This window comes from Arvicanthis niloticus, chromosome 2 (assembly GCF_011762505.2).
Source record: "Arvicanthis niloticus isolate mArvNil1 chromosome 2, mArvNil1.pat.X, whole genome shotgun sequence".
NCBI lineage: Eukaryota > Metazoa > Chordata > Mammalia > Rodentia > Muridae > Arvicanthis > Arvicanthis niloticus.
Genome location: NC_047659.1, coordinates 118560774 through 118578015, shown reverse-complemented (window position 1 = coordinate 118578015; position 17242 = coordinate 118560774). Strand labels below are relative to the sequence as shown.

General features: G+C 43.2%; 2 protein-coding genes across 3 annotated transcripts; one reads left to right on the top strand and one right to left on the bottom strand.

Annotated features, from left to right (window-relative positions):
• The first annotated feature begins 806 nt into the window (after positions 1-806).
• Positions 807-8445, top strand: LOC117704316 (putative cystatin-9-like protein CST9LP1). The gene is made up of 3 exons (XM_034496424.2): positions 807-1150; positions 3327-3431; positions 4332-8445. Exons 1-3 carry the CDS (start codon positions 941-943, stop codon positions 4416-4418), a joined length of 402 nt encoding a protein of 133 aa, XP_034352315.1. The 5' UTR covers positions 807-940; the 3' UTR covers positions 4419-8445.
• Positions 8446-11431: 2986 nt separating this feature from the next.
• LOC117703876 (cystatin-9) lies at positions 11432-16245 on the bottom strand. Of its 2 annotated transcripts, XM_034495727.2 has the most exons (4): positions 15940-16245; positions 14964-15052; positions 13413-13526; positions 11432-11710 (listed from the first exon to the last, which is right to left on the bottom strand). In XM_034495727.2, exons 1-4 carry the CDS (start codon positions 15962-15964, stop codon positions 11633-11635), a joined length of 306 nt encoding a protein of 101 aa, XP_034351618.1. In that variant the 5' UTR covers positions 15965-16245; the 3' UTR covers positions 11432-11632. The 2 variants fall into 2 exon arrangements, with proteins under 2 accessions (XP_034351618.1, XP_034351617.1); XM_034495726.2 differs by lacking the exon at positions 15940-16245 and having other exon boundaries at positions 14964-15925.
• Positions 16246-17242: the final 997 nt, after the last annotated feature.

Here is a 17242-nt window from a genome sequence, read left to right as displayed (position 1 = left end):
TGACTGTACTCCCTGAGCTTCGACAATTATGACCACAAGAGGGCACCAGTGGCCACAGAACAGGCACACCCCTAAACTCCTTTAGGCACCTCCTTTTCTCCCTCTGCTTTTCACATTCGCTAGCTACAATTCCAGGAGGCACAAATGCCCACCTCTCTGTAGAACCTCAAGAAGATATGGCAATGACATAAGCAAGCAGTACGCCAGCACAGTTAGGTGAGGCCACTCACCCCTGGGGCTAAGAAGCTGGGTTTAGAGGAAAATTCACAGGAGTGCACTTGACCTTGGATTCCTCAACTCTAGACACCTCAGTTTTGGTTCCATCTTCCAGAAGCCTATACCAGAATGTTTGTTCAGCCTGCAAGGTGTTAGAGGAAGTTCCCTATCACAGAGGCACAGCGGAACATTCCTTAGGAACATCAAGCCAAGAAGGGAAACAACTGCTTCCCCTGTGCCACGCTGCAGCTCTAGCATAAATAAAAATCAATTCAAGCTGCTCTCTCTCTGTCTTCCTGAGTCATTGTCTCCCTCTACTGGCATGTCCAGAAATTACCTTTCACTAACACCTACTGCTAGTTACCAGTCTTTCAGCATCTGACCATGGGGTGTCTTCTTAAAGGCTCTTCTATCCGGTGGTGAGTCACAGAAGTTAAGTGTGGCGGGACTTAGATGAGGGGCCCCTCCACCTCTCGTCTTACTTGTTCTATCCAAACTACTCTGCCTGAGCGCTTTTGCTCCATCGAGGACAGGAAAAAAAAAAGGACAGCTTTGACTGAGGGAGGTGGTAGCAAGGAGGAAGGAACTCAGAGTGAGGACCAAGAGAATCCCCAGAGGGAGGAGTCCAGGGCCCAGGGAATTAACTTAAGGGTTAGACTTAAATGAGCAGGGCTGTAAGAGCAAAGGCAGGAAACAGAATCAGGTCCTGTGCCCAGCAGGAAAGATGGCTGTGCCCTGGAAAATATTACTGGTTCTCTCAGGTATCTATATCCAGGCAGCTGACACATGGTGTTCATTAAAGGATAAAATCTACATCGATAAGCCAGTCAGTAACCCTGACGTACTGAAGTTTGCTTTGAGTGCATTCAACAATCAGAGCAAGGATGAATATGCCTACCGGCTGATGGAGATCATGACTTTCTTTCAAGTACAGGTGGGTGACCTTGTCCACTATACTTGCTGTTTCCTGATGAAGCAGGCAGGACACTTAGTCTTGGGTAGATATTTGCAGTCCATGGCTGCGTTACATATGAATCTTTTGGCTTGTATGGTTAGAATGCCTTTTTACTTACACATTCTTTTAAATTAAGTCTTCTCATAAAAATTTACTATACAATATTATCGTGTTGTATGATAGTACTTACTTAATTAAAGAACACATTTTAGATTAGGCACGGTGGTATACAAATATAGTTCCAGCATTTTGGAAGTCAGAAGGAGGACCTGGACTTTAATGCCATAATAATAATAATAATAATAATAATAATAATAATAATAATAATAATAATGTTTTACAGGATAGACATTTCTAGGGAGATCTTTCTGGTTGTTTGTTTGTTTGTTTGTTTGTTTGTTTTTGAGACAGGGTTTCTCTGTGTAGCCCTGGCTGTCCTGGAACTCACTCTGTAGACCAGGTTGGCCTCGAACTCAGAAATCCGCCTGCCTCTGTCTCCCAAGTGCTGGGATTAAAGGCATGCGCCACCACTGCCCAGTGGGGGATCTTTCTATTAAACAAAGAAAATAATTACACAAAAATTCCATAGGCAAAGACTGAAAATATGTCAAAAGCACCTTTAAAAGTTTTTGCTAGCATACATTTATTATGTGTAATAACAGATTTCATCATGACATTTCATAAATGTATATAATGTATTTTCATCGTATTTGCCTCCCATTAGTCTCTCATGCCCCTCCCATCCTTGCTTAGTTTTTTTCTCATACCTTTTGTCCTTGTCTATTTTGTTGTTGTTATTGATAATCAAATGAGTTTAATTGGAGTTTCTTACAGAAACATGCTCAAGTGATATCTAGAGGAATGATATTTAATATGTATTGCAACATATTAAAAAATTAAAACAGTTGGAGGGCTGCAAAGGGATTTGTCAGTAAAGGGCTTGCCACACAAACATGAGAACTGGAGTTTGGATCCTCATCACCCATGTAAAAGCCCTGACTCAGGGATGCATGCCTGTAGTCCTAGTGTTGGGAAGGCAGAGACATGAAAGCCTGGAGAGGGCATGTTGTTGACCAGCGTAGTATAGTTCAGCCACAGCTTCAGTGAGGACATATTGTGGGTCAAAAAGTAAGACGGGAGCTACTGAGGAACACTCCTGATGTCACTCTAGGCTTTATGCACACATGCGTGCATACACATGCACAAACAAGTAATTGGAAAGATTGAGAAAGTGAAAGGAAGAGAAACAAAGGGTAGGCTGGGAGGACTCACTGCCTGTCAGGACAAGCCAACTGTCCTGAGAACCACCTGCCAGCTCAGCTCCTTCTCTGGGTTAATTCCCTCCTACTCTGAGTCCTTGGCAGATTCATGTAACTCATTGACCACCATCCTAAATGGTGATGGATACCCACAGAATGTGGAAGAAAGGCAGAGGGACTTGCACAGAGCTGAGACCTCTGGAAATCTCTTTCGAGCACCTAGCTGGCCCTGTTAGGTCTCTTAGGCTGGAACCTTACCTGTGAGCTAAGGCTATGACTTTGCTAGAGGCAGAGTTGGTCTTGTGAGAAGAAAGGACAGGATGAGTGGGAGACTAGGCAGGGAAGGAAAGGGGGTTCAGTGGAACAAAGCAGGAGGAAAATTTTAGAGCTCATATTATATAGAAATTTACCATACAAGCCATCATTCCAATCTGCTGTGCTGGTGCATAGTGATTGTAACATGAGAATTTCCTTAATGTAGGTCAGGTGACAGCATCCTGCAGCTCTGGTTTCATCTCTTTGAGCTGAATTATCAGCAGAGTCAATACCCTACCAGAGCCTGACTTCTGGGAATGTAGGTTAGTCCAGGCACCTACTAAGAGTGAAACATGGGTTTCCTTTGGAAGAGTAGATTATAAGGATTTGAGGTACGTGATATATGAACAGTATGTGATTCAGCCTCTCATTTCCCCTATCCTCTACCAGACTGCCTCCTCCTGTCTATTAACTCTCTACGCTAGAGACCATCCCCTCCAAGACTTTCACCTTTAAGAAGGGGATAATCCTTGGAAAAGTTCCAAACTCGGGAGAGAGGCCAGGTCTCTCCCAGTACTGAGACAAGTCTATGAATGGGCAGCAATAAGGGTCTGCTCACTTTGGTATTTTTCTATCTTCAGGAAAAACCACTACAGACTTTCTTCCTGAAGCTGAGGCTGACAAGAACCATCTGTAAGAAATTCGAGGAAAGCCTAGACACCTGCCCCTTACCTGAACTGGAAAATGTAAGACAGAACATGAGTGTCCACTCTTTCACAGTTGTGAGTGCTGCAAAGGGGAGGGGGGGGGGGAGATACAAAAGCGGTGATAGAGCCATGCTTAGAGACCCGAGGAGGGTCCAGTGGCAAACTGCCTAAGTCCTGTCTTAAGTCTTAAGAGCAAAAGAGCCCCTAAAGGAGACCTGGCCAACCTGTTTCCCCAATTCTGGCCACTCCCAATAGTTGCTGCCTGTTCCTTAGGCACCATGGCTTCAGAATGCTCATGTCTTCTCTAGTCCTGCAAGCTGAGCCCGAGTAACAAATGCTCTTTGTCTGGTCTTCATTCTCCTCCCCTGGATTCGGGGGAAGGAACCTACTGAATTCTGATGTTATATTATGGACCCTTCACTGACACAGTCTGAAGAGGGAGTGAAAGAAGGGGCTCCACTGTCTTCCTTCCAGGCCCTATCTCCTGATGACGCTCCAGCACTTGTTCTGAGAAACAAGAAAAGGAACATCCTAAACACCTAGGAACAGCCTCGCTCCGGGATAGTAGACCCCTTACCAAGAATAATTACTAGCTTAACTGTTGACTTAAATCTGATAGTAGTCAATCCCTTCTGGGACAGAACAGCTCCTACTGGTCCTAGGATCTTGCATCACAAAGCAACAGCTCAAAAGGTTCTTTGGGGGCACTTATTGGGTGCAAACAATAAGAAAAACACTGCTGGATCAAAGGGAAGCCTGGATGTAGACAGCCCAGCATCAAGCAGAATTTGAGTTGGTGGTTACACCTGTAGACCAGAGCCTTCTTCTTCCAACTGCTAGCTAAGAATGGGATATGGTTGGGTAGAGAGTGTTCCTGACAATAAACCACAGGCTTCCTGAGCCTCCCCAACCCTCTGTCTCATTTGATTGTTTCCTTAGATTCTCACCTGTTCCTTCAGCATCAAGAGCCCAGGCTCAAAACATTTCAACCTGTTGAAAATGACTTGTTCTGAGGGGCTTCTCTGACTGGGATCCACCACAAGGATCTACCTACAGCATTGATCCAGGCCTGCTCCTTTTTCTGAAGATACTTGCCATTCATAGGAATCAGCAATCACAGGCTTAAGAAGCTCTGCGAGTGTCTGCAGTTTCGTGTGTCCTGGCATTTTAGAAATGTTCTTTTGTACAGACTCATCATATAGATTAGCTCATTAAACACCAGCATGTAATAAGCTTTGTGGGCTATGGGCATGAGGGGGAAAGCTGAGCTCTTGGTGGACTTATGTCAGCAAAATGGCTTGGTAGCCATTCCTTTAGACCTCAGGAGTTGTCCCAGATACCACCATTAAGGTCCATTTGAGCTGTGGTCTCATGACATGACCCATATGGCCAGAGATTCATTATAAATGATTGTTTACCTGTTCTTCCCACCAGGGCATCACATGTACAGTGTGGTGGAAGGCAAGCCTCAGTTCCTCTCAGCACAGATGGTCTTTTCTCTTGAGGAAATTCCTCACCTATCTTTCCCCAAGTCTCTGAAGTTGGTACAGGGAGGGTGGACGGTAGCTTCACTGTCCAGGGAGTGGTCCCCCAACAAAGAACAGCAAAAGCATCTCCTTGTTGCCACTTAGTAATGGACAACACTGGAAACTTCTGCCCTTGGAAATGGAGCCACATCTAATAATCTTTAGGGGACATGTCATAATTCATATTTGAGAAACACTGATGAACCAGAAACCACTAAGTCCTATCTGAGGCATCTGTACCAGGGTCCAGCACACACTCCAAAGAAGCCAGAGAATAACTATTCTGACATTTTGGAGTATCTGGATATTTATGCCAACTATCTCCATTTTGCCTTTGTTTCTTGTCAATCAGAGACTACGTGGAAATATAGTGGCATGATGAGAGTAGCAGTGTTTCAACAGGACTGTTGAAAACCAAGTAGTGACCACTTTGGCCTTTGACCACAGATGCCCATCTCTGACACTGAAGAGACCCTTACTGTGCATCTGTGCCTGGTATTTGCAAGTACTTGTTCCATCTAAAGCACCAGCACCTCCCTGATCTGTGTCAGGGCATGGCACCAAAAGAAGTCCATCAGCAGGCCATTTATACAATGCAGGTATAGAACGGTCAAATCTGGGAGCCACATACCACCGTGAGGAAGGAGGCAAACCAGCCAACAACTTCAGACCACCCAATTCCACAGACAATCTCATATTAATCGGCATGTTTTCTAGCAGGTTAAAGCTCCGTGAGCTATACTCTGGACTCCAGGACACCTTCATACTCTCTACATTAAATAACATACTCTTCAGATATTACTTAAGATTCCTTTCTGTGGATATGTCTTCACTGTTTATCTGCACCTACTGTGGTGGTTTGAATAAGATTGGCCCCCGTAGGTTCATATATTTGAATGCTTCATCACCAGCGAGGGCAACTGTTTGATAGAATCAGAGAGATTAGGAGGTAGTGACCTTTTGAAGTTGGTGTGGCCTTGTTGGAGGAAGTCTATCACTAAATGTAGCCCCCTTCTTTGCCTCTCCCCTCCATACCTCTCTCTTGCCCTGCCCCATATCTCTCCCTCCCTCTCCCCCACTTTCTTTGCCTGTGGATCATCAGGATATAGCTTTCAACTAATTCCTGTCATGTCTCTTGCTATGCTCCCTACCATGATGATAACAAACTAAGCTTCTGAAACTCTAAGCAAGCCCCCAAGTAAATGCTTTCTCTTACAAGAATTGCTGTGGTCATGGTATAGCTTCAGAACAATAGAACAGTGACTAAGACACTTACTAATGAGCTATAATCCCCTAGATGCTTATTATAACCCAGTGTTCATCCTTCCCCCCTCCCAGACTACTGACCTAGTAGCATAACAAGAGTCAGAAAAATTTTCATTTCTCATTAGCTATAGGAAGTAGTGATAGTTTCATTCTATGAGCCATGCTTAGAGTAACTTGGATTCAAGAGACACCTTGAGGTAGATGCAGTCCACACCACAAGTAGGAGTCACTCATCTGAAAAGTCATTGAACGGAGCTTCACTAAGTTCTAGATGAATAAGAATAAGAATGCACCTAATGATAAAGAAAATGGAAGTCTTCTCATCTACCAGCTATCACTTTGCAGAGCAGTGCCTCTAGACAGGAGTTATGCTGGTTTGAACTCAAATGCCCTGGTTTCTCAGTGGCATCTTACACCCGGGAGAGCCCCAGAGCTGCAGTTCTCAAGTCAATGTCCCCAAACACACTCTTCGGGTTTTTCTAGTTTTTGCTATTATAGATTATGGTATGGGCTGGATATTTCTTCTTATAACTTCTTGTGAATATATTTGATTATTGCCTCCCTTATCCTGACCCTAGATAAAAAATAGATATCACACTCCCCCTTCCAAGGCTCAGGGATCACAGCAGAAGTGGCAGTAGAGAGATTGTAAAAAGCCAATATAGTAAATGACTGCAGCAAAACAGTGCTTTCTGGATGTGGAGGGGATGCTGTATATATGGACTCACAGCACTAAGTGGACTCAATGGATTTTTTAAGAGCACATAAGACTGGGAGATTAAAATGGGGATGAGGGTGGAGGAGGAATTGGGAAGGAAATCATGGAGGTGTATTTAATCAAGACATATTATACGTCTGTATGAAACTCTCAAACAATTTCTTACAAAGTTTTTAAGTGGAACATCTTTAAGGAGATACTCAATAAAGATAAGGGAACTCAACATGGAAATCAATGAGGCCTGCTCTAGGAGGGAGCTCACCCATGGCTTTCAACTGCATCAAGAGAGCACTGAGCACAATGGGCCCTGTGGGAGCATCACCTGCTCAGTAGAAGCTTATTATGTAGCTGGAAGCCTCCTTAGATCCTACATCTGCCATTTAAAATTAGGTTGCATCCAATACATAACTGGGCACAGCCTTGCAAACTCCAGGCTTTAATACGTTTGCTAGACCATATATTTACCTGATCAAAGGAGCTTTTCTGTGTTTTCATCAGCTGCTAAACCTTTCATGGTCTAGAACCTGGAGACTGCACATGAAAGAACACACTGGAAAACTTGATCTTAAAAACCACTGTAAAAGAGCATGGCCTAGTACCTGCTTAGCATGCATAATGCCCTGAGACCCAGAATCATCACACACACACACACACACACACACACACACACACACACACAAAACCACTTGAATGGGCTACATTAAGTTCTTTTCACCACTCACACTGAAGAAAAACTTCAGGACCATAAGCCCTTGGCTCTCATCTCTCCACTCAAGAGGTCCCGGAAGATTCTCAGTACTGACATTCATTGAAGACCTCAAGGCAATACTGAAGAAAGACTTTATTTTTCCCTAGAAGCAGAGAATATCCTAGACCTGAACCACTACTCAAGATTATAGAACAAATGTTCTGTCCAGTGCCCTCATGAAACACTTACCCCTCTCTTCTTAGCTTCTGCCTGTTTCTATATTGGATGGTAGGCTAATGCTATGCTTGGAGTTTCACACTCATGCCCTCAACAAGAAGCATGACTACTAAATACAAAATGCCCCCATTCAACCCAAAGCCTTTCCTAATTTTCAAGACACTCTAGTTCCCTCCATGATAGTGTTTAATGAGGCTACAAGTACATATGCTTGTTGAATTGCACCTTGGCTACTGTGTGATTTCCAACAAGTTTTACATTCAATTTTACAATCCATTGTTTAAATCTAAAAACAAACAACAGAGAGATATTTTTGATTGAATATTTCTAGAAACTAAGAAAACTAAAAGAAATAATTTGACAGTAACACAAATACCCTATCTGCAAGTAGCTTGTCACCGGCAATGGTTTGATAATGGAATATTGTATAAAAATTTCTGGGATGGAGAGATGGCTCAGTGGTTAAGAGCACTGTCTGCTCTTCAAGAGGTCTTCAGTTCAATTCCCAGCAACCACATGGTGGCTCACAACCATCTGTAATGAGGATCTGATGCTGTCTTCTGGTGAGTCTGAAGACAGCGGCAGTGTACTCACATACATGAAATAAATAAATCTTTTAAAAAATCCTTGTGATTCTTTGCTGGTAACCTGTGACTCCAAAGATACACTACAGGGAATCATCTGTTGGAGCCCTTTAGAATGATTAGTTTTATTTAAAAAATGTAATAATCGATGGTTCCAATGATTATCTCCATTTCTCAATAAATAGACAGAAAACTGTGGATTTGGGATTCTAACCATATGACCATTAGTAGCAGGTCTTGTTAGAACACAGCCACTCTTCCTTGATCATACATGGTCTATATCTGCATTCTACATATGAAGTGAGGTAAGGGAGATGATAGGGACATCACAGGATCACAAACACCATGGAGGTGACTCTGTTAATGTTGACAGACCCTACTGAATCACAGCATGTGGTGGGCAGGGTCACTAGTTCACTGGTTTTAGAAAGTACCATAGTTTATATTGCAAGTAGACATAGACTCTGTGCTAAAGGTATACAAAGCCTTTCTAAGTTTATTTTGCATATTCTTATGTCTGAGTGATCACAAATGCTTAGTGGTACTGGCTTATACTGTTGTCCTTGCCGTTGCCTTGGACAAAGTTTCTATGGCTATAGAAAGCTTCTTTGCCATGGAATCACAAGGACCAATCACAGTTCAATTTTTTTTTGGTCAGGGCTAGAGAGATGATGGCTCCATAGTAAAGAGTACTGGCTGCAAATCCAGAGGACCTGGGTTTGATTCCCAGCACCCACATGGTGTCTTGTTAGGAGCCGCAGTACAACATTCGCCATTACAAGATGGCGCGGGCATCCTGTGCTCCCACAAGTAAACAACTAACTGCGCAGGTGCAAAAGGCAAAAGCACGCCAAAGTCACTGCCCATCCCGGGGCGTAATATGGGGTGATGAGTGAACAGCCAATCAGAAGTGAACACGCCACTCTAGGGTACATATAGCAGTGCCTTTCCCGGGCTTGGGGTATTTCTGCTTCTGCTGATACAAGAATAAAGCCTCGCTGTAGTAACTACCCGAACACTGCCTCACGTGTCTCTTTCGCGGGCGAAGGGGACTCGAAAAGGGGCGCGGAACAGTGTCTCACAATCATCTGTAATTCCAGTGCTATGGGATCTGACCTCCCCAGGGACCAGGCACACAGAACGGTATACAGATATACATTTGAGTAAAACCCATATGCATAAAAATAAATGTAATAAAACAAAAAACATCAATAAAAAGAACATGATATCTTTGAGCCATGTGTGGCATTCTGGTGACCTGAATTCCTGATAATGGTGAGAACTCCATTGGCCATAACTGAAGATGTCTTTGTGACAGAGCTAGAATGGTACAGCCCTATCTTGATCCCACAGGTGACAGAGATACACGGAGGCTAACCCCATTGTGGTTGCTTTGACACAGTAAGTAAGAAAATTTCCTTAAAGGAGGAAAAATTATTTGGGCTCAGAGTTTTGAAGGTTTTAGACCATTGTTGCTTGGTTTGGTATTTCTGGGCCTTTGATGATGACATCATGATAGGAATATGTCTTTAAACACTTCTATACTGAAAGGAAGTTAGGGCACACATAGACACATGCCCATACACGTGCACACACACATACGCACACAGAGAGAGAAAGACTAAAAGTCTAATGTCCAAATATCTTTTGCAAGTATTTTTTAAGTATTTTTATAATTATCCCCATGATCCACCTCTTCAGGGTTCTATCACCTCCTGATCTAAGCCTGGAACAGGTGCTGGTCTGAATACTGACCTAAAAAGCTGGGCCTAGTCCATGTTCTTAAGGTCACTCTAGAGTTGAACTTGCTGCCATGGTTGATCAAAGGGTTATAACAGGATACACTTAGCCCCTGTGGGCTGGAACATGATGGACCCAGGACTCTGGTTCTTCTGGGGTCAGGGTAGAGCTTAGATCATGGGTAACAGACTTAAAATTGGTGAAGGTTTGTAACCCAGATCACTAGGGCCTACATGGTTTGCATGGTAGGCCTGTTCCCTTTGGGATGTCTAAAGTCTATGGCCAATTCTTATTCTGGGTGGGGCTAGAGTCCCAGATTATGGACCATCTTGGTAAAGAGGTTGATTGTGAAATATGTCCTAGCTGTATTTGGGACTCACAAGGTAAATCTAGTGTTGTCATCTAAAGCAGAATCTAGTCTTCTCTCACCAGCAGAAAAAATGTCTCTGTTTCCTACAGTTGGAGCAGGCTGGTAAGAGTAATGTAAACTTTCCTTCTTAGTGTGTCTCCTCTTATTTCTGTGTTTACCCAAGGTGCTGACATCTCACCTGATTTCTGATAGTTTCTGAGGATATTTTCATGTGCACATAGTTACTAAAATTGAGTTTTCTGTAAATTAGTACTATCAAGTCCTCTCCTGCCACCTAGCTGATGTCATGCCAAGTGATTATTTTAAGAACTATGTGAGGGGTGGGGGTGCAAGTGCACACAGAGTCTAGAAGAGGACCCTGGGATTTGAACTCAGGTTCTCTGCAAAAGCAGTACATGCATTTAACTGCTGAGCCATTTCTCCAGCCCACAACCCAATGAGTTTTAGTAAGCATTAAAATGTCCTCTGCTATGTCTTGGGAATTGAGGTTTTCAAATTCAATATTCTTAGCTATTTTATGGATATCTTAACTGATCAAAAAATCAAGGAATAAGTAATTATTTAGTAAATATAAACCCAACTTGTTATTTTTTTTCTTTTTCTTTTTTTTTTTTTAACCAGGGGAGCATGCAAGCTTCTTTCTGGAAATCAGAGGCTGAACACATGTGCTGTGGTGTAAGAGTGTCAGAAACCTGGGCCCTATCTTGGATATTTGGTGCCCTAGGAGACCACAGTCACCATTGTACTTCAGAACTTGTGTGACAACAGTTCTTATACAGCTTACTTACCTATGTCTCCTGTGACTGCCTCAAGAGCGTCAAAGTGTGGTCAACATTTTAGAAACTCAAATTGTCCCCACCACTGGCCCATGGTACTTTCTCTAAAATCACATACAAAACATGTTCAGAAATGCAATATTTAATGAGCTATTCTAAATGAGGAAACAGCACCGATACACATTTTCGCTGTTGTTATTATTCACATGCCCAGTCTTGATACTACACAATGTTGCAAAACAAGGAACATGATCATAGAAGTTCTGCTAAAGATAACCCCTTCATGGATGCAGAGAAGTACATGGCCAGTCCATGGATGACTGCAGTCAGAGAAACTATGAGCACACACTCTTGAAAAGCTTGAATTCTGTTATCCAGGGGTAGGTACCGACAGTGAACAGGCAGGTGAAGGTCTAAGGGAAAATAGTAAGAAAAGACAGTGAAAAAAAAAGGTGAGAAAGTTTGTGTCTTGTACTCTGAACAGCCTACATTTTTACCCTTTCCCTTCCATAGACCCATAGGTAGTAGAAGGAGACAAGTGTCCTCAGACTGCTCAGTGAACCCTTCACGAATCTTGACTTGTGTCTTGATCTGAAGCACCATGGAAACCCAAGGGTACTTGTTGCAATTCCCCCTCAGCAGAGACCTCTAGATCCTAGATCCTAGAGACCCAGGATGCTCTTGTGTAATTCACATACCTAACAGTAACAGTAGAAAGCACCCTGTCAAGATTACCCACTGATGGTTAATTAGTTTTAATTGCCAACCTAATACAATTTAAAATCATCTGTTCCCAGATCATCTTAGTGAGAGACGACCTAGATCAGGTTGGCCAGTGAGAATGTCGGTGGGGAGTTGTCTTGATTTTATTAATTATGGAAAGACTCAGCCTACTGTTGGTGGCACTATTTCCTGGTTTGAGAATCTGAAATATATTAGAGTGGGAAAAGTAAGCTAAGTACTAAAACCCTGCATATATTCAGTTTTCTTTATTTCTGACTATGGATTGTAGAGAGAATCTCTTGTGTACTTTATTGATACATCATATGTCAATAAAAAGCATATAGGAAAGGGTAGAATAGAAAGCAGGATATCCAATAGGCAGAGAGAATTCTGGGATAGAACCAGGTATAGGAGGAGTCTCCTCGGGACATGAAGAAGGATAGACACATGAGAGCTGAGTAGAGGTAACTAGCCACATGGCAGAAATTAGATTAGAATAAACAGGAATATTTAGTTATGATCTAATTGAGGAACCTATCAAAGCTTATGGCCAAGGTTTTTGTAAATATGAGTCTCAGAGTCATTGTTCCAGGAGCTTGGAGCCCAAAGGAGAAACTCGGCATCATCAATGGATGCCATATGACTAGCTGCCTTAAGGTCTCTCTCTGCTGCCTGAGGTCTCTGATATAATGAACATAATTGGAGTTGTGAGTAAAATAAACCCTTTCTCCCAAGAGATGCCTTTTGTCAGGGTATTTTAACAAGGCAACACAAATGAAACTAGAACAAGCCAACCTTGGGTTTAGCCTATCAGATAATGTGTTAGTGAGGCCTCTGATAAGATGCTCAACTAATGCTAGATGGGGTTGTCCTCACAGTCAAGCTTTACCTTATCCCGGTTCCCCAGAACAAGTACCCCAAGGCAAGTCCTGGAAGGGATGAGAGTGGGGCTCCTCCTCAACATTCACTTTCAGACATTGTGTCAGGGTAGGACCCTAAGAGCTACATATTCAGGCAAATATGTGTTAGAGCCTACTGGACTTCTTCTGCTGAAGCCAATGGAGGAAAATGAAGATGAGGTAATGGGCAACCCTTTGTATATCCAGAACACAGGATCAAAAGAAACACAAGCATTGCAAGGCTATAGACTCTAGAGAGCAGCTACACTGAATCAGTGGGTAGTGTTGAGAGCTCAGGTTGGTTAATGCTCTGTGTGTGCCTCATTGGGATACCTGTTACCTCCACATTGTGGCTTAGAGAGTCCTGAGGAGCTTCGCACCTACCCATCCTCAGGTCTCTAGGCATGGCTCTGTCACTTGTTCTTGTACCCGACCCTGTCCCCCTGCAGCACATACAGCTGTGAAAATTAAAAGGGTTGGTGTCCTGCCTTACATTATTCAGAGCATGGCTCTCCTGAAAGGGGCAAATGTCGAGACTCTCCTCAAATTTCTTGCATATAGTTCTACGCAGCCGAAGCCTCATGGAAAACACGGCTGGAAAATCTACCTGTAAACAGAAAAAGATTAAAATTAGTAGACCCACTTGCCATGTAAGGGGCTATGTGACTGCACTCAATATAGAAAGAGACCCAGAATCTTCTCCGTTTGGAGTTTCTCGAGACCTGAAGACAGAAGCCAGGGTAGTGGTCTCTAGATTAGAGAGCTAAGATTCAAGAGCAGGGACCTGTTAGAAAGCAAAGATGTCAAGATGAGTCCATACTGTTATCTCTAGACTCTGTAGCCTCCATTTGATGACAGAGGACCCAGACTCTCTGCAGACATCTGACCTTTGATATCTCCATTCCCAGAATCACAGGACATGTTTTGGGAGGGTGGCTGCTCTACCAGTGTTTGCTGGAGAGCCCCCCCCCAACACATGGAGCCATATTTCCAGATACTCTCTCAACTGAGCTACAAGTCAACACCTGCAGTATAAGCACAGCCCAGAGCAGTGTTTCAAGAGAAGCCTTGATTGTTTTACAGTGTGTGCTTTAGAAAATCTGTTAGGAGCTGCATGGAGATCTCAGAGACCTCAGCACTGGGCAGGGCTAGAGCCCCTCTGCTTTTCTCTTGCCAGGGAAGGGGGAATGGAATGCCACTCCCCCACAGCTAAAAGTGCAAAGTTGGAGAAGAGCGTTGCCATCCTGACTCTGCTCTGCAGGAGCATTATAGAATAACAGACAAGCTCTAAGGTGTTGGGTGGGCAGAGTGGGTCAGCCAGGATCCCGAAGCAAAAGGTGAATTGAGAGGAGGAACTGTCCAGAGCTCTCAGGAGAGTTAGTGGGTTTCTCTGTGCTCCATGAATCCTCAGCAACCAAGTTTTCTGTTTGTCTTTATTTTACTCTCTCCGATTTTACCAACTATCTTTGGGGAAAATGTGTCTTTAGTATATTTTTAGCTTTATTTGTCAGCACTTTTGTGTAAATCTTTTTCTTACTAGGTGGTTTTATTTGCTTAGAAGTATCTGTTCTGGGGCCAATGAGATGGTTCATCAGATAAAGGCACTTACCACCAAGACTGACAGCCAGAACGCAATATCCAATATATACATGGTGGAAAGAGATTACTGACTCCCCAGTTTGTTCTCTGAGAAATGTGTATGCCAACACACACACACACACACACACACACACACACACACACACAGAATGAATGAATGAATAAATAAATAAAATATAATTTAAGAATCTTTAGAAAGACATGCCCACTCTAAAATTCTCATTTAATCAGTGTGGTGTCAAAGCAATAAAAATGGCATGTGTTTCTTGTATGAAGACAAGAAATTATCTAAAATTTAAAATGTTTATAAGGAAAATGTATGTTAAACATTGCAACGGACTGAATTAGGTTATATATAACTTGCAAAAAGGTGGATTGCCTTCTCCCATCCTTCACTGACTAGCATGTACATTCTGACAAGCTAGGCAAGGATGTGGTCACTTACCATCTCCCTCCAGGAACTCATGATATGCTCCATCCTGTAGGCATACGCATCCTGACTTTTCTGGTTGAATGTGTTCACGGCAAATTCCACTGTGGGAAGGAAGTGAATAGATCTGTCTGTCTCTTTATTGGCCTTCAAGACAGGGATGATGAGAACCTGAAAGCTCAGCAGAAGTAGCAGCATGGCCTGAGGCAGAGATTTCTTTCCCAGTGGACAGGACATGGCTCCAGAATTCCACATCCACTGCTTTGTCTGTCTTAGCCTGTCAGACCCACTGGAGTTTATCAGGCAGAACTCCAAACCATAATCTCTTCAGCTTGGGCACAGACTCCTTCTCAGTTATCACATGCACACACACCCACACACCATCTTTCATTGCTGCCCAAGCATCTTCTAAACGTCCCTGAGGAAAAGGAAACAAAGTCAACATCTTCAACCATAGTAATGGTGCCTGGTCATGCTCTCAGAGAGCATCTGGGAAAGACAGATGGAGACTGTGAAATTAAGAAAAATACTCAGGAAGTTATGATACGTTACAGTATACTGCATGCCTATAATTCCAGAATTGGGGGAGAAGAGACATAAGAATTATGAGTTCATGGCTACCCTGGACTATGTCCCAAGACTCCATTTTCAAAAAACAAACAAACAAACAAAACCACCAAATCACAGATGCAAACAGAGAGAGAAGTTACCATAGTTATTATCCCACATGCAGCTGGCACTGAGTCAGAATAGAAAACAGAACCTGTAATTTATGCTACAAGAACATAGCAAGCCTCAGCCATGTTAGGAGAGTCTAAGACATCCTTAATTTCACAAACACAAAATTAGAAGACCAGGTACGACAGAGGCCAGACAGACCAAGCAGATGCAGTCAGCCAACCTGTTCAAGTGGTTTTACAGACTGTAAATTACCCCACCCAATGCAAGTATAAAGTACTTTCTACCTCTTTCAAAATAATATAAAACTTACAAGCTTCATGCTCTCTACGTCCCATCTCTCACTCTCTCCTGCTTCAGGACAGGACTTGGAAGAAAGAAGCCCCATAGTTGTACACAGAGCAGCTCTGAACAGACCATCGAAGGAGGCTACCTGGGTTGAGCTATATGTACATGAGTCCAAGAAAACCTTTCCATACTCAATCCTGTGGGAGGGTTTATTTCTTATTCCAGCATAATCAATTTTATCCTAGGAGGGAATTCTAAATTGAGTAGGCAACTAGTCCGAAGAGTAGAAAACTGCCCCATTCACACACATGAACCTGTGTGAATTTCTTAGGCCAAGACAAAGAACACGGATAGGAGGCGACTCACTGGCTCAGACTAATAAGCACCTGGTCAGAAATAGAAACGCTTATCATAAATCCAGCCATAAGGAAGGGGATTGCACCAAAGCCAACCACCACCACCACCCCTGGACTCCCAAGCCTAGCAGAACAAGATGATGATATAGGCCTCAGAACCAAGACAGGATGAAACTCACTGTATTCAAGGAGCCTGTACTGCACTGTGGCTGTGCTCAGGACCTGGGGCTAAGATCTGGGACCAAGTACCTTTGAGGTGTCCCTGGAAACATCCTCAGGGATTGTGACTCATCCCAGATCCTGGGCCCTTGATTGTCCATGAAGTCTCTTCCTCATTCATGGAGTTCAAATTGCATGCACAGTGCTGCCAGTTTTAGCTCTGCTTCCCTAAATTCTTCATACAAATGAGGTCAGAGATTAACATTCTTCAGCCTCTGTTCCATACTTAATATCTAACATCAAGTCTAATAGCAATTGATCAATTAGGTTCCTTCATTGTGTCAGTCTTACTGCTGTCATTATCCCTGCAACCAGTGTCTCTGAATACCCACCTCTGCCTCCCACCCCCACAGGCTGAATGCACCAGCCCATTCTGTCTCTGCTTTTAGGCTCTTATTTGGCATAAGTCACTCAGACTCAGGGCCCAGGCACCTGCTGATGTCATAGTACCACATGCTGTCATGCTGTTTTCTCTCTATAGGCAGAGGCTCAGCTGAGCACTCAAGACCATCTTGCAAGGGCCTTGCATCCTTATCTGCATCCTCTCATTTCCCGGCATTGCTCTGTTTCCTAGTCTGTACTTTTTTCCCTCTGTCTCTTCGCTTTCTGTCCCTTGAGCCTTGTTCTGGCCTCAATTTTTTTCCCTCCTTTTTGCTTTCAGTGTTCTCAGTGGTGATTTCTTCACTAGTGAACTTGTGTATCCCTTGATAATGTCTTGTTTAATATAAATTCTTCTGTCTTCATACTCTTTTA

Coding starts and splice junctions, on each gene's coding strand:
- LOC117703876 (XM_034495726.2), bottom strand. CDS start 15,203: ATGTGGAATTCTGGAGCCATGTCCTGTCCACTGGGAAAGAAATCTCTG. Junction 13,527..14,963: donor TGAGTTCCTGGAGGGAGATG/GTAAGTGACCAC, acceptor TTCTGTTTACAG/GTAGATTTTCCAGCCGTGTT. Junction 11,711..13,412: donor AGAGCCATGCTCTGAATAAT/GTAAGGCAGGAC, acceptor ATTTTCCCTTAG/ACCTTCACCTGCCTGTTCAC.
- LOC117704316 (XM_034496424.2), top strand. CDS start 941: ATGGCTGTGCCCTGGAAAATATTACTGGTTCTCTCAGGTATCTATATC. Junction 1,151..3,326: donor TGACTTTCTTTCAAGTACAG/GTGGGTGACCTT, acceptor TTCTATCTTCAG/GAAAAACCACTACAGACTTT. Junction 3,432..4,331: donor CCTTACCTGAACTGGAAAAT/GTAAGACAGAAC, acceptor TTGTTTCCTTAG/ATTCTCACCTGTTCCTTCAG.